Source organism: Dryas octopetala, chromosome 8 (assembly GCF_963921425.1).
Source record: "Dryas octopetala chromosome 8, drDryOcto1.1, whole genome shotgun sequence".
In the NCBI taxonomy this organism is placed as follows: domain Eukaryota; kingdom Viridiplantae; phylum Streptophyta; class Magnoliopsida; order Rosales; family Rosaceae; genus Dryas; species Dryas octopetala.
In genome coordinates, this window is record NC_141373.1 from 19,562,121 (window position 1) to 19,575,631 (window position 13,511).

Below are 13,511 nucleotides of genomic sequence, written 5' to 3' on the forward strand. Positions count from 1 at the left end.
AACAGGCTATTCTGATTGTGGCAGTAATTACTTTTTGCTTGTTACATAATATATTTCTCTAAATTTTCATGCAAATGCACTCATGCACATGCACCCACTGCCAGTTACCAGCAGCAAGGGTGTATGACATACTCAATATGCTTATTCTTTTAGTCTAAAGTATGCTTATTCTTTTAGTCTAAAGTCTCCATAAAAGAATTGACGTGATGTCGTAATGCCCGATAGAGATGTATGATATAAGAGTTGGAAGATAAGACTGTGGTTACACTGCACAAAGCAATGGTCATACCATGAGAATTGCATAGAACTATAATGCTTTCCATTTCCTGCACTCAGATTATATTGGAGGTGAAATCACGTTTGCTTAAGCTTCGCATGTCACTACAAGGAAGCAATAAATATTTTGAACCCAAAAATATAGGTTCTGAAACGTCAAAAAAGTTGTACACAAACTTGCTCAGTAGCATCTATAAAACATTTCTTAAGCAGCATCAATTGAATAATGCAAATTGAGACAAATGGGTAAAACATACTCATCTACATTAAAAAAAAAAAAAAAAATCAAATATAATAGTTATATAAAAAACCAAACAAACCTCAAGAGTTATTGTCCATAACTTTCCTAAAGAGTTCCTTTGGTGCTGCAATTAACAGTTAACGAAAAAAACAAAAACACCCGATAAGAGACATTCTTATTGATACTAAGTTGGTAGAATGTGAATTCTTTAAGTCATATAAGTAAATCTTACCAGGCAATCCAGTGAACCTCTCAAACTGTTCATATGCCTGTCCAATGAACATCTCCAACCCACTAACAACAGTGGCACCAGATTCTTCTGCTTCCCCCAAGAGTCTGGTCATTTTTGGGGTGTAAACGGCATCAAAAACCAATGAGTAGGTTCTCAGAGCGTGCTGAAAAAACAGAAAGCTACTTAATTTTTCTTTCCTTTAAAAGTGACTGCAACTTGATGAATAAAAAGCATTTGACGAGAGTGAATCACGGATAAGCTTCACATCTCTACTCCATGTCCTATTTCTGTTTCTTGTGATTAAATTTCCATTTTTTGTCTACAATAATAGTAGACACTGAAACTTCACTCACATACCTTAAGATTGGAGTTTGGTTCAGAAGAACCTATAAATCTTCAATTCCATAGTTTACAGTAGAGTTATAGGATCCTTTGGTCATGTATCCATTGCATCCTATCAAAACTTTTAGTCATCACACTTACACACGCACACTTTTAAGTATGAGTGAAAAATCCAGTGAGGACTTATTTGTATGAGTTTAAATGTATGGATTTCCAGAACTTCAGGTGTAGTCATGAAATTGTCAAAGTAGAAGATTGTAGCATCTAGGATTTTTGGAGACTCAAAGCATCAAGACTAAAGACGACGTTGAGTAGGATTTTTTGTGTATGATGACACAATAGGCACACACTAATACTTGGCTCACGTACCTTAGGTGTAGATCTCAAAACCATAACAAGTGTTATATTGATGATGCTTAGATGTGAAGTTAAAGGAAGTTGACAGAGTGAACTCATTATGACAAACTGCCCATTAGTATTGCGAGGATTTTGATTTTGGGTTAGCCCAAAACACCCCAATTTGATTAGTGGAGTTGTTTGATTCTAGCTAATGTGTGTTGGCAAGGATATGGGTAAGTAGTTGAACCAAGTAAAAATCCTAGTGTTAATGTGTTTGTGATTTGAGGTTTAAATGGCTTGAAAAAGTGCTCTTTGTGCCAAACATTTTAGAAAAATTCATCAGTTAAATGGTCATAAACCAAGTTACCTATGTGCCAAATCTGAGTGCACTCCCACACAGTCTCATAGCCCACTCCTTGGAGATTCATTTTTGGCCCCTTGTGATATATGCTATATATCCCCATACATTATGCCACAACCAATATGCTTATTCTGAAATCCTCAAATCACATTTATTCCAAATTATTCTGGGGCACCTTCATCTTGGCTACACTCACGACCATACTACCTGTCTTGGCTCCACTCACGACCTTCATCATAAATAGCTTTCTTTCATCTATTTTAAGTTTTTTAACACATTGTGCCAACTCTGGCTTCTTTAAATTGCGTTGAGTTCGCATTTCTCTTGATCAGTGTTACCAATAATCTCAAGATGCTATTTATAATGATGCCTAAAAGTTTGTCTAGTCAAAAGAATGATGACTTTTGAATGCTAGATATTGCACATAACTGAGTTACTGCGTTACACAACAATGAATTTTTTTTCTATAAAGCCAAATGCTTTTTGGTGGGAATAAACACAGAAGAGGGCATAGTGGAGATGTGGGGTCTCAAAGTAGGGAGAGAGGGTAAGAAGGCACATCTTGTTAGGTGGGAATCCACTGTGGTGTCTAGTGTCTCAATGTATGGAGAGAGGACTGGGAGTTAGAAATCTGGTGGTAAGGAATAAACTAATAAAGCCTTTCTGGGCAAATGATTGTGGAGATTTCCACTGGAGAGCGATTCACTATGGCATGCAGTCATTAGGAGTAAGTATGGTTACCATGGGAATGGTTGGGATGCTTGACGTGTTCTTAGGGGATCAAGACGAAGTCCCTGGAAGGACATCTCAGCTGGTTTGGCTCAATTTTCACAGTGCTGTCAACTGACTATTGGCAATGGGAGTAGAGTAAGGTTCGGGAAGATGTCTGGGTTGGTGGTTTGTCAATTCAATTTTTTGAAGAAATCTAAACGATAGAGGAGTTAGCTTTATTGCTGGTATTATTAGAAAGCGTCAGATTGATAGAGGAAATGCCTGACATGAGAAGATAGAGAGTGGAATCATCAGGAGTTTTTTCTTGTAAGCCTTTTTTCAAATTTTTGGGGGAAGAAACCTCTTATCCAAAATTTTGGCCAGCCAGGACAATTTGGAAGGTCAAGGCCCCTCCAAAGGTTAAGGTTTTAATGCATCATGTGCATATCACATTTTTGTGCATTACCACGTAGCTTTAAGCTTATGGCAGAAACTCTTTAGGGAACTTGGGGTGAGCTGAATGAATTCAGCAGGATGCTACTCTTTGTTAAGCAAAAAACATGTGGTGCTTGGAGGAAGGATGAAGGCCAAAGTTCTCTGAGGTTGTAGTGTTTTGGCTGTGTCGTGGTTATTTGGATGGAGAGGAATAGGAGGAACTTTGAAGATCAGAAAGGTGGAGGAGCTTTGGGATAGAGTAAGGTTTTGGGCTTCGCTGTGGGCATTTGTTACAGTAGAATTTAAAGACTCACCATTCTCCTCTATTCTAATAGATTGGAAGGCAGCAGCTTGATAGTTACATGCTTATTTTTAGTCTTGGTTTGGGTGGTGTTTTAACTTTGACTGTAAAGTGCTTTGTAGAACTGATAAGGACTCCTTGTCCACAGCTATTGTACATCTTGGGTTGTTCAGTAAAATTTCTTTTCTATAAAAACAATGAATTTTTTAAAACAAGAAAAAAACAAAACAAAACATTTTAAGAAATTTCATTTAAGAATTTGGGCGAACTAAAAAGAATTTAACACATTCTTACGCTATCCACATTGTTACTGAACATAACAACCATATCAATTATATGCATGTTCAATTATGATCACATATTTTAATACAAGACCAACTGACAATTTATACTGCAACATAATGGGAAGAAGGTGGCACACCTTAGAAATGGGTGTCTCATCAACTTTTGGATGCATTCCAATAGATGTTGTGTTTGCAAGAATCATGCCATCCTCTGGGTGGAAATTATCTAAATCAGCAAGAGACAAAGCATCTCCTCCAATTGTGTCTGCAAGTTCTCTAGCTCGATCTTGAAATAAATAAATAAACAGTCAGATAAAAAAATCACAGTGATTTTTTTTTTGAAATGAAATGAAAGTGAAGAAATAGGAAAAAAAAAAAATTGTTTGTAGCTAACATGCAAAACTGATTAGAACTGTGGATAATGTCAAGCAGAGAATTGAGGTAGTACAACACACATCATGTCTAAACAACAGAAAGCACGCAATAGAGTACAAATCTATACTACAATAAAGCAGACTTTGAAGGTTTTGCAATGAGAAATAGAAAAGGATACAAGTTGAATATGCTCCACCGGGTTTTTTTTTTTATTTTTCTTTTTTTAAGAAACAACGTTTAATAACCAATAAAGTAAAAGAAATAAAAAAAACATACATGCAGTGGACAAGGAGTCCACCCCAAAATTACTAGCAGAACAACAGTATAAAAAAAAGACTCACAAATTGAAGAAAACCAAGGCTACAAAAAAAAAAAAAAAAAGCAGCTCTTTATAGTTCTCTTAATCACAGAGAATCTCTATCTTCTACAATAAATTCAGCTCGACCAATTTATCTTCAGAATTTTAATTTTTATTCCGAATTCTTTTTTCAAAAGAAATGAAACTGCCCTTCAACCTTTTTAACTTATAATTTCAATAGCTGATTTTGAACAACAAGAAACTGGTGCTGACATGATGTATAAGTGGATTTTTGACTGTGAGGTTCAGCCATTACAAAGAACAATAATGAGCATGGATAATAAAATTGACACCATAAACAAGAAAACCAATTGTTAATGAAATGGTGTGAAAAGGCAGATCAGAAAAACAAATATGTGCTAAAAAAAGGAAAAAAAGAAAGAAAGAAAAGCTGGAACTGAACCATAGGTGCGGTTGGCAATTACAATCCTTGCTCCCTTCTGTTTTGCACCGTAAGCAAGCGCCTTGCCAGCACCTCCGGCACCAATGACAACAAACAGCCTACCAGCTAAAGGTGAACTAGTCATACTGCCACTATTATGTGAACCTGTGAAAAAGATGTGGGAACCCAGAACACCTTAAAGAAAAATTCTAGCCATAATTAAGATGGAAATATAGCCAGTACAACATAATAGAAACCTCGCAGTCCATCTTCAATCGCAGAAATAGCGCCAACATAGTCCGTATTGAATCCAAATAACTTCCCGTCAGTTGGTCTCCTTATAATGCAATTAATAGCTCCTATTGACTGAATATTGTGATCAAGATAGAAATTGATCATTAATAAGTATGTATATGACTCAAAAAACAAAAGACATGTATAAGCATGACTCACATGTCAGCCGACTACTCAGACAAAGAATGTCAGCACATATTAACTGTTTGTACACTACCTTTGCAACTGGATCAACCTCATCACAGCACTTAAGTGCAGCTTCCTTGTGAGGAATTGTAATGCTGTTTTGGAAACGAAGACTACACACTGTGATCTTGATGTAAAAGGAGCAAGAACAACCTGTATACAGCTACTATTGTTTCTATTTGACACTAAGGATATTCGGTAGAAAAAGGAACCTGAATCCAGCAAAATCGATTGATGAGTAAGTCTGCAGAAAATTTGCAACGTCATCCACCAACAAATGTACATAAACTCCATTGAAACCTACTGACTTGAACCCTTCATTGTACAAAATAGGTGATTTGCTGTGGCTGACAGGCTTTCCAATAATTCCAAACACTTTTGTGTCAGGCCCTATCTGTCTGAAATTGTATAGATGTAATATATCCTTGATAGTAGGTTGGCCAGGAGCGGAAACTATTCCTGAATCGAGCGTACCAAAAGTAAGATAACCACCAAATTTTGCACAAAGTATCCGTGAAATCAAACCCCTCTCGCCCATTACAAGTCCTATTGTCGGGACCTGAAATTCCATGAAAGAGTTAATTTTATTTTCATCATATGAAGAAAATGCAATGGCTCAAGAAGAAGACATTTTGTACAGGCACGCTTGCGCGCAGGGGAAGAGAGAGATTAATGCAAGCCTTTTAGCATCAGAGTAACATGTTATTATCCACAACTTACTCTTCATCAATCATGAGAATCAGTTCTAAAACCAGAGCTGTAATCTGCCAACATTCATCCCGTAGTAGAACCCCAATTATTTGATTTGAAGATTATACTTATTATTATATTAACCACCTTAAACAAAAGGAAACACAATCCATTCTTAACTATTGGTATTCACATAGTATTAAGGTGGCCTGGTACATAGCTCTCACTATTGCGGGATCTGGGGACACCAGATATACATAGCCTTATCCCCCATTGGAGGGAAGGTCGTCTCCATTTCGAACCTGCAGCCTCTAGGTCGCAACGGAGTACCTTACTGTTGTGCCAAGGCTCAGCTCATATTTACAAAATTACTACTAGTATAAATCATATAAAATGCACACCTTAGGTCAACCAAGCATATGTGCATAGAAATGTTTTGTGAATAAGGTCAATTGAAATCCATCAACTTTAATTCCTACATATTGGCATTATAAAATGGTAACTTAGAAATCATAGATATAAAATTCCACTCATAATGGAAAGAAACTTTGGACAAAGCTTAAAATGTACAATGCAGTAGCATACCACCAACACTGCTTACTTGAGAATGCACGGTTATTTGAAGAATGCGTGCTACATCAGTGATATCCAAGGCAGTGGTTGCAATCTTCACTATGTCAGCTCCAGTGGTTTGTATTCTTGCAACAAGATTTCCAAGAGCCTCAACAGATGGAGTATCTTGATAGTTGTGAGAAGAAACAATAACTTTAAATTTTTCAGGCTTCTTCCCATATATGGAGTCAATGAATTCATGAGCGACCTTCAAGGAGAGGTAATAAAAATAGTAAGAGGTAATTAAGGTTTTATAATCCTAGTGATAAATTTCAAATGCATATAGAAAGATAAATGAATTTTCTAATATCTTTGTGACTACAAGCAAAATAACGTATTGACAAGCTTCTTCATCAATACTTCAATGCACAAGTTTACGGTTATAATAACACATCTAGCTGAATAAGCACCTCTTGCAAAAACTATATCAGTAATTTGGACTTCAGAAGAATCAAACACTATCGGTTCCTTTCGTTTCTGTATTTTCTCTTTTTTCAATCTATGAGATGTTATTAATTCTTTTATTCAAGTATTTGGTTCATTAGGAAAAAAAATGAGGTTTTCACCTGCATTTAATTCGCGAATCATCCTAACAAAGAAAAAAAATACAGAAAGGAAAATGAGTCCTCTAGAAGTTCTCTTTACCCTCACAGAACCTAGTATTCATGAAGGATGAGATGGGTGAGATCATGTTACACATCTTATAATTCCATCAAGCCAAACAATGGAAATGTTTTGAAGTTATATATTTGTAAGGGAGCAACCTGAAGCTCAACATCAATGTAATCAGCTCCGAACTCCATCGCTAATCGAAGTGTATCCAGTCGCTTTTTTTCATCACCATCATATTGACCACCTTCCCATTTTGGTCTAGAAAAATACATAATATCAAATAGAAATTTTCGAGGAGATTCTTAGAGTGATAAAAGTACAAAAGCTAATAATTAGCAAAGAAACACTTGGCTAGCATACGACGATATGCAAACACTTGACAATGTTGCAGTGAAATTTGTTGAGGATAATTGCTACATCCATCTGAATGATAAAATTTTCACATGGAAAAGTCAACTTAAACTCATGTCTTTAAAATTATGAGAAGAGGCAGAAAAACCTCATTCATTATTTCAATACCCATAAGAACTATCATTTATCCCATTTAATACAAATACTCAATTCATCAAATATAAAGCAAAATTAGCACCCTAAATGCATTTTCAAAACAACAAAATTTCAAAATTTCAATTCTAGGTTACATATGCTATTAGCCAAATAAACAATCAGATATTGATTTCCTAATGTCAGGGAAACAACTTAAGTAATCACACTTATTTCTAGCTGGAAGTGGCTATAAGGGTTTACAGTACTAATCAAACACAAAACACATATTACTGATCAGGCTTTTCAATTACTTTTAATTGAACTTAACATTACTTCAATTCCACACTTCTTGATCATAATAAGTTAATAATTATTGTATTTCAACAATTCTTTAATTTTCGTCCAATACTTTAATTCAGCCAATATATCCAAATCCCAGTCCCTAAAATACTGACACCACTACAACATATTTGACAACGGCATACCACAAAACAAGCTCAATCATATAAGAAACTCATGTTAACGTACCTATAAGTGAAAAGAGTGGGCAAAGGGGATTCTTTAATTAAGGTCTTGAGATCTTCATTGCAACTGAAGAGCTTCAGATGGTCCAATCTAATCTCCACAAGGTCAGCCCCAAGGGCTTTTGCCTTGCCCATATCAACCACCATCTTATCAACCGATTCTGCCATTATTGGAGCACAAATTAGGGTTGAACTCCTCCTCATTCCTTCACCTCCCACTTGCAGGCCATCAGTAAAAGCAAACTGAAATTAACCAAACAGAAAAAAAAAAAAAAAATGAGAGTACATTCACACTATTGCGGGTTCAATTGCTCTGAACCTGATCTAAGAAAGCTTATATATCAGTTAGGTTGGCAAGACAATGTAGGAAAATATGTAACACTTAAAATTTTATAAGCTCATCTTTTCCTACTTATTTTCTAGGCAGCCAATCGGACAAAACAAACAAATTATATAACAAAAAGCAGACCAATTGACAATCGATGCCATTCAGTTAATCACAAACATTCTGCTCTCTTACACACTACTGTGGGTACAATGAGAGTGCATTCACACTACTGCGGGTACAATAACTCTGAATATGTTCTAAGAAAGTTCAAGTATCTGTTTGGTTGGCAAGACAGCACGGGAAAATATGTAACACTTTAACAATTTATAATCTTACCTTTTCCTACTTATTTTCTAGGCAACCAATCAGACAGAGAACGAAACAAATTATAGAACAAAAAGTAGACCAATTGAGAATCAATCCGAATCCGATTTGAGTAAATCACAAACATTCTGCTTTCTTTCAAGCTTTACATGTTCGTTTGGTTGCTGAGAAAAACGACCGGGATTCGGAAAATTCTAAAAAATTCTGCATTGTGTGAGCAAGCAAATGGAAAAAGTAGAAAAACAAAATCAGAGTTACCACGACGTTCTGAGGGTCCATTGCTGTGTTTGAGTGTCGGAAACAGGCAAAGTTACAGCGATAAAAGGTTTTTTCAAAATTTGAGCAGGAACCTTCAATCAACAGCTGTGAGCTTGTGACTGTGAGTCTTCTCCTCTTTCTATCACTTTCTCTCTCTCTATCGCGCGTCTGGTGTTAGTACAAAATGGACTTGGATCATCTGCTAGATTGTTTGGTTACAAGGCTGGTACCAGACTTCTAATCTAAACCCTTCGATGTTTTTTGGCTTATTCATACCATTACCCTTTGTAAAATACACTTTTTTTCACTTTGCCCCCTGAAACTTAAATCCTCTCAGTTTACCACTTGAACTTCACAAAGTTGTTGCAAAAGACCCTATGCCATTAACTCTGTCAATTTTTCCGTTAAAATAGCTGACATGGCACCTATATGGCATGAGTGAGACCCTTTTTTAGTTATGTAAGATCCATGTAGACAAGCAAAATTATAAAAAATTGACATGGATCTTATTATTTTTAGTTTAAAAATTATTTTTTTTGTCCACATGGATTTTACATAACTAAAAAAGGGTCTCACTCATGCCATATAGGTGTCATGTCAGCTATTTTAACGGAAAAATTGACAGAGTTAACGGCATAGGGTCTTTTGCAATAACTTTGTGAAGTTCAGGTGCCAAACTGAGAGGATTTAAGTTTCAGGAGGCAAAGTGAAAAAAAGTGTATCTTACAGGGAGCAATGGTGTAAATAAGCCATGTTTTTTAATGGTTGAGGTCTTCCACATCTTAACTTTTTATTTTACCCTAATAATATTAAAAAATTAGAAAAAAATCAAAACGAAAAAAAACAAAAAAAAAACTCACATCAACGGGTGGAGCAGTTGGAACATTACGTAGGTTCTCTTATCACGGCCAACATCTGATTATTGATAAACTTACAGAACTCTTTCATGGCACTTCACAGAACGGGAAGGTTGCTTTGGCATCCTTTCATCTTGAAGGCGATGCACAGCTATTACGGTTGTAATTTTCATTGCAATCTATTTTATTAATTTTTTGGTATTTGAATAAGTGTTGATGTTATTTGTTAGGATAATGAGACTTGTTAAGATAAGGAAAAGTCAGTGAGAATTAACATGGGTCGGTTGTTATTTGACTCAAGACTCCTATTTTTATTCCATGTAGGTTGTAGTGGGCATAAATATGTTCCCTTTTTCTCTATTTAGTTTGTATTCTCCACCTATTTAAGAGTGTCAAACTCAATAAACAAAGTGTCAAGAAAATTCACAATTAACGTGTTATACATTTTGGAGGTCAAAGGCTACTCAATCATCTTTATTTGAGATCATAGCCTCCTCCATTAGCCTAAACTATCCAGCTATTTGTTATTCTCTATTATTAAAAAATACAAAAATAGGTAGAGGAAACTTGTACGTACTAGCTTGGTATCAGAGCCTGGCAATGGACGAACGCATAGAGAAATTGGAGGCGGACGCAAGCTCCCTCGCCATCAGCCAAAAACAAATCCAAGATCAACTAGGTGAGCTCGTTGCACTGGTCAAGTCATTGCCCAACCATGAAGATGGAGGGAGTTCCACCAAAAAGAAGGATAGTGGAAAACAACATGTTGGCTCCAGCGATTCTTTCGCTCCCAGATTGGTGAAGATCGATTTTCCTCGCTTCAATGGAGGAGAAGACCCAACTAGTTGGCTTTGCCGAGCAGAGCAATTCTTTCAATTTCACGACACCCCAGAAGGCGACCGAGTTTCATTGGCCTCTTTTCATCTTGAAGGAGATGCCCAATTATGGTATCAACTCCTGAAGCAAGAGCTGACTCTCATCACTTGGGAAGAGTTTCGAGACAACCTTCTTTCCCGTTTTTGTCCAAATCAATATTGTGATTTCTTTGGAGAACTCACAAAGTTGCAGCAAACTAGAACCGTGCAAGATTACCAAACACAGTTTGAACGACTCTTAACCAAAGCAGGACAACTCCCACAAGCTCGACAAGTAAGTTGTTTTATTAGTGGGTTGGTAGATTCTGTTCGTGTTGATGTGCAAGGTGGAAGACCTGCGACATTGTCCGTACCCATCGGGTTGGCACGCCTCTATGAAGCTAAAACTTTATCTCAATCAAAGGAAAACACATCACCCAACAAATTGGCACCACCATCACTTATCCGTGTGAAACAATTAACAAGTGTAAAGATGCAAGAACGAAGAAATTAATAAGGGCCTCTATTTTAATTGTGATGAGCAATACAAGCTGGGACATCGGTGTAAAAAGTTGTTCATGATATCACCTTGCTGGGAGGAAGAAGATGGCGACGTAGTTATGGAACGGGACATGTGTTGAAGATGTAGCCTTGAGGACAAGACTGTTTTCTAAGGGAGGAGAAGTTTTTATGGTTGCAATTTTCATTGCAATCTATTTTATTAATTTTCTGGTATTTGAATAAGTCTTGATGTTAGTTTGTTAGGATAATGAGACTTGTTAAGATAAGGAGTCAAGTTAGTGGGAGTTAACGTGGGTCAATTGTTATTTGACTTAAAACTCCTATTTTTGCTCCATGTAGGTTGTAGTGGGCATAAATTTGTTCCCTCTTTTTCTCTATTTGGTTTGTATTCTCCACCTATTTAAGGGTGTCAAACTCAATAAACCAGGTGTCAAGAAAATTCACAATTAACGTGTTATACATTTTGGAGGTCAAAGGCTCCTCAATCAGCCTTATTTGAGGTCATAGGCTCCTCTATTAGCCTAAACTATCCAGCTATTTGTTATTTTCCATTATCAAAAAATACAAAAATAGGTAGAGGAAACTTGTACGTACCAACAGCTGTGGTACCGACTACTTAAGCAAGCTACGAGAGAAATCTCATGGGACGACTTCAAAGAAGGGCTGCAATTTTACGACTTGTTTGGAGAACACAAGAATGCCCAATTGCATTTTGACTATAGTCATACACTCTGAAGGAAGCACCTATTATTGTCCACGTATGAGAAGAAGATATTGGCTTTGGTGTTAGCTGTGCAAAAATGGCGGTCATATCTCTTGGGGCGCCAATTCATTGTTAGTACAGGCCAAAGAAGTCTTAAGTACTTGTGGTCCCAAAAAATTACAACCACTGCTCAACAACACTAGTTATATAAACTTTTGGGATTTTTGATTTTATCATTGAGTACAAGAGGGGCAACGAGAATGTGGTTGCTGATGCCTTATCAAGGAGAGAAGAAAAGTAGAGTTGACTGCATTTTCTCATCCTGTTCCTGATTTGGTTGAAGTCGTGAAAGAGGAAAACAACAAGGATCCTTCTTTTCAAAGGCTGGTTACAACAAGATGAAGCTGTGGTTCTGTGGAGACATCATGATGTTGTGCTTTTCTTTTAAGAACGCATTTATCTTGCTGCAGACTCTCCCTTAAACACACCAATTATCAGTCAATTCCATAATAGCTCACATGAAGGTTACCATAAGCTTTGCATTGGATTCGATCCAATTTTTATTAGACAAGTATGAGGTAGCAGATCAAAAAGTTTATCAAAAACTGTGACACGTGCCAGCGTAATAAGATGGAAAATCTCACCCTAGTCCACCTGTTACAGCCATTGTCAATTTCATACTAGGTATGAGAAGATATTTCGATGGACTTTATTGATGGGTTACCCATATCATGGGGAAAATCTACTATTTTGATAGTTATTGATCGCCTCTCTAAGTATGCCCCATTTCATTCCAATCTCTCATCCTTACACTTCTGCTGGGGTTGCTCAAATATTTTTTGATCATGTTTTTAAGCTCCATGGTATGCCCAGGACTATTGTTTGTGACAGGGATCCAACATTCACCAGTGGGTTTTGGTCTCGCTCGATCTGAACTATTCAAATTGAATGACACTGATTTTAATTTTAGTTCAGCCTACCATCCTTAAACATATGGGCAAAGTGAAGTTGTCAATCAAACTGTGAATATGTACTTACATTACCTCACAAGTTTTCAGCCTAAAGATTGGGCTAAGTGGATGTCATGGGCATAGTTATGTAATAATACCAGTTGGCATTCTGCTATTAAGAAGACACCATTTGAGGTAGTGTATGGGTGAGCACCTCCTTCTTTATTGGCTTATGTCCCAGGGACTGCCAAGGTTGCAGTTGTGGAGCAAGAGTTATTGAACAGGGATCAAGTGGTTAAAGAATTACAGGAGACTCTTAAATATGCTCAAGCTAGAATGAAAAAGGTGTATGATTCACATCAGAGAGAAAGAGAATTTGCATAAGTGATTGGGTCTATCTAAAACTTCAGCCTTACAGGCAAGTTTCATTGACTGCAAGAAAAAATCTCAAGCTTTCTCCTAAGTTTTACGGACCATTTAAAGTGCTTTAAAAAGTAGGAGATGTGGCTTACAAGTCAGAGTACGTTGCCAAGTGACTACTGTATTCATCTAGGATTTTATGTTTCATTGTTGAAGAAAAAAATTGGGGAGCATATATCAGCCCAGCCTCAACTACCTTTGGTGAGGGATGAAGATTATAAGTTATTTCCAAGGCCTTAAGCTACATTAGATCG

At 36.6% G+C, this 13,511-nt stretch overlaps 1 protein-coding gene across 3 annotated transcripts; it reads right to left on the reverse strand.

Moving 5' to 3' along the window:
- Positions 1–278: 278 nt before the first annotated feature.
- On the reverse strand, positions 279–9,129 carry LOC147277835 (bifunctional 3-dehydroquinate dehydratase/shikimate dehydrogenase, chloroplastic-like). 3 transcript variants are annotated; one of them, XM_086254392.1, is made up of 12 exons: positions 8,952–9,129; positions 8,046–8,284; positions 7,184–7,289; positions 6,409–6,627; positions 5,330–5,676; positions 5,149–5,212; positions 4,895–5,003; positions 4,659–4,802; positions 3,660–3,808; positions 750–912; positions 597–641; positions 279–381 (listed from the first exon to the last, which is right to left on the reverse strand). In XM_086254392.1, exons 1-11 carry the CDS (start codon positions 8,970–8,972, stop codon positions 598–600), a joined length of 1,605 nt encoding a protein of 534 aa, XP_086110518.1. In that variant the 5' UTR covers positions 8,973–9,129; the 3' UTR covers positions 279–381; position 597. The 3 variants fall into 3 exon arrangements, with proteins under 3 accessions (XP_086110518.1, XP_086110519.1, XP_086110517.1); XM_086254393.1 differs by having other exon boundaries at positions 328–641; positions 8,046–8,259; positions 8,952–9,087; XM_086254391.1 differs by having other exon boundaries at positions 329–641.
- Between the last annotated feature and the right edge of the window lie 4,382 nt (positions 9,130–13,511).

What these genes read in the sequence shown, in the direction of transcription:
- LOC147277835 (XM_086254392.1), bottom strand. Translation starts at nt 8,972, where the DNA reads ATGGACCCTCAGAACGTCGTG. An exon ending in TGGACCCTCAGAACGTCGTG is followed by an intron (nt 8,285 to 8,951) that starts GTAACTCTGATT and finishes GGTTAATTTCAG; the next exon opens with TTTGCTTTTACTGATGGCCT. An exon ending in AGGTTGATCCAGTTGCAAAG is followed by an intron (nt 5,004 to 5,148) that starts GTAGTGTACAAA and finishes CACAATATTCAG; the next exon opens with TCAATAGGAGCTATTAATTG.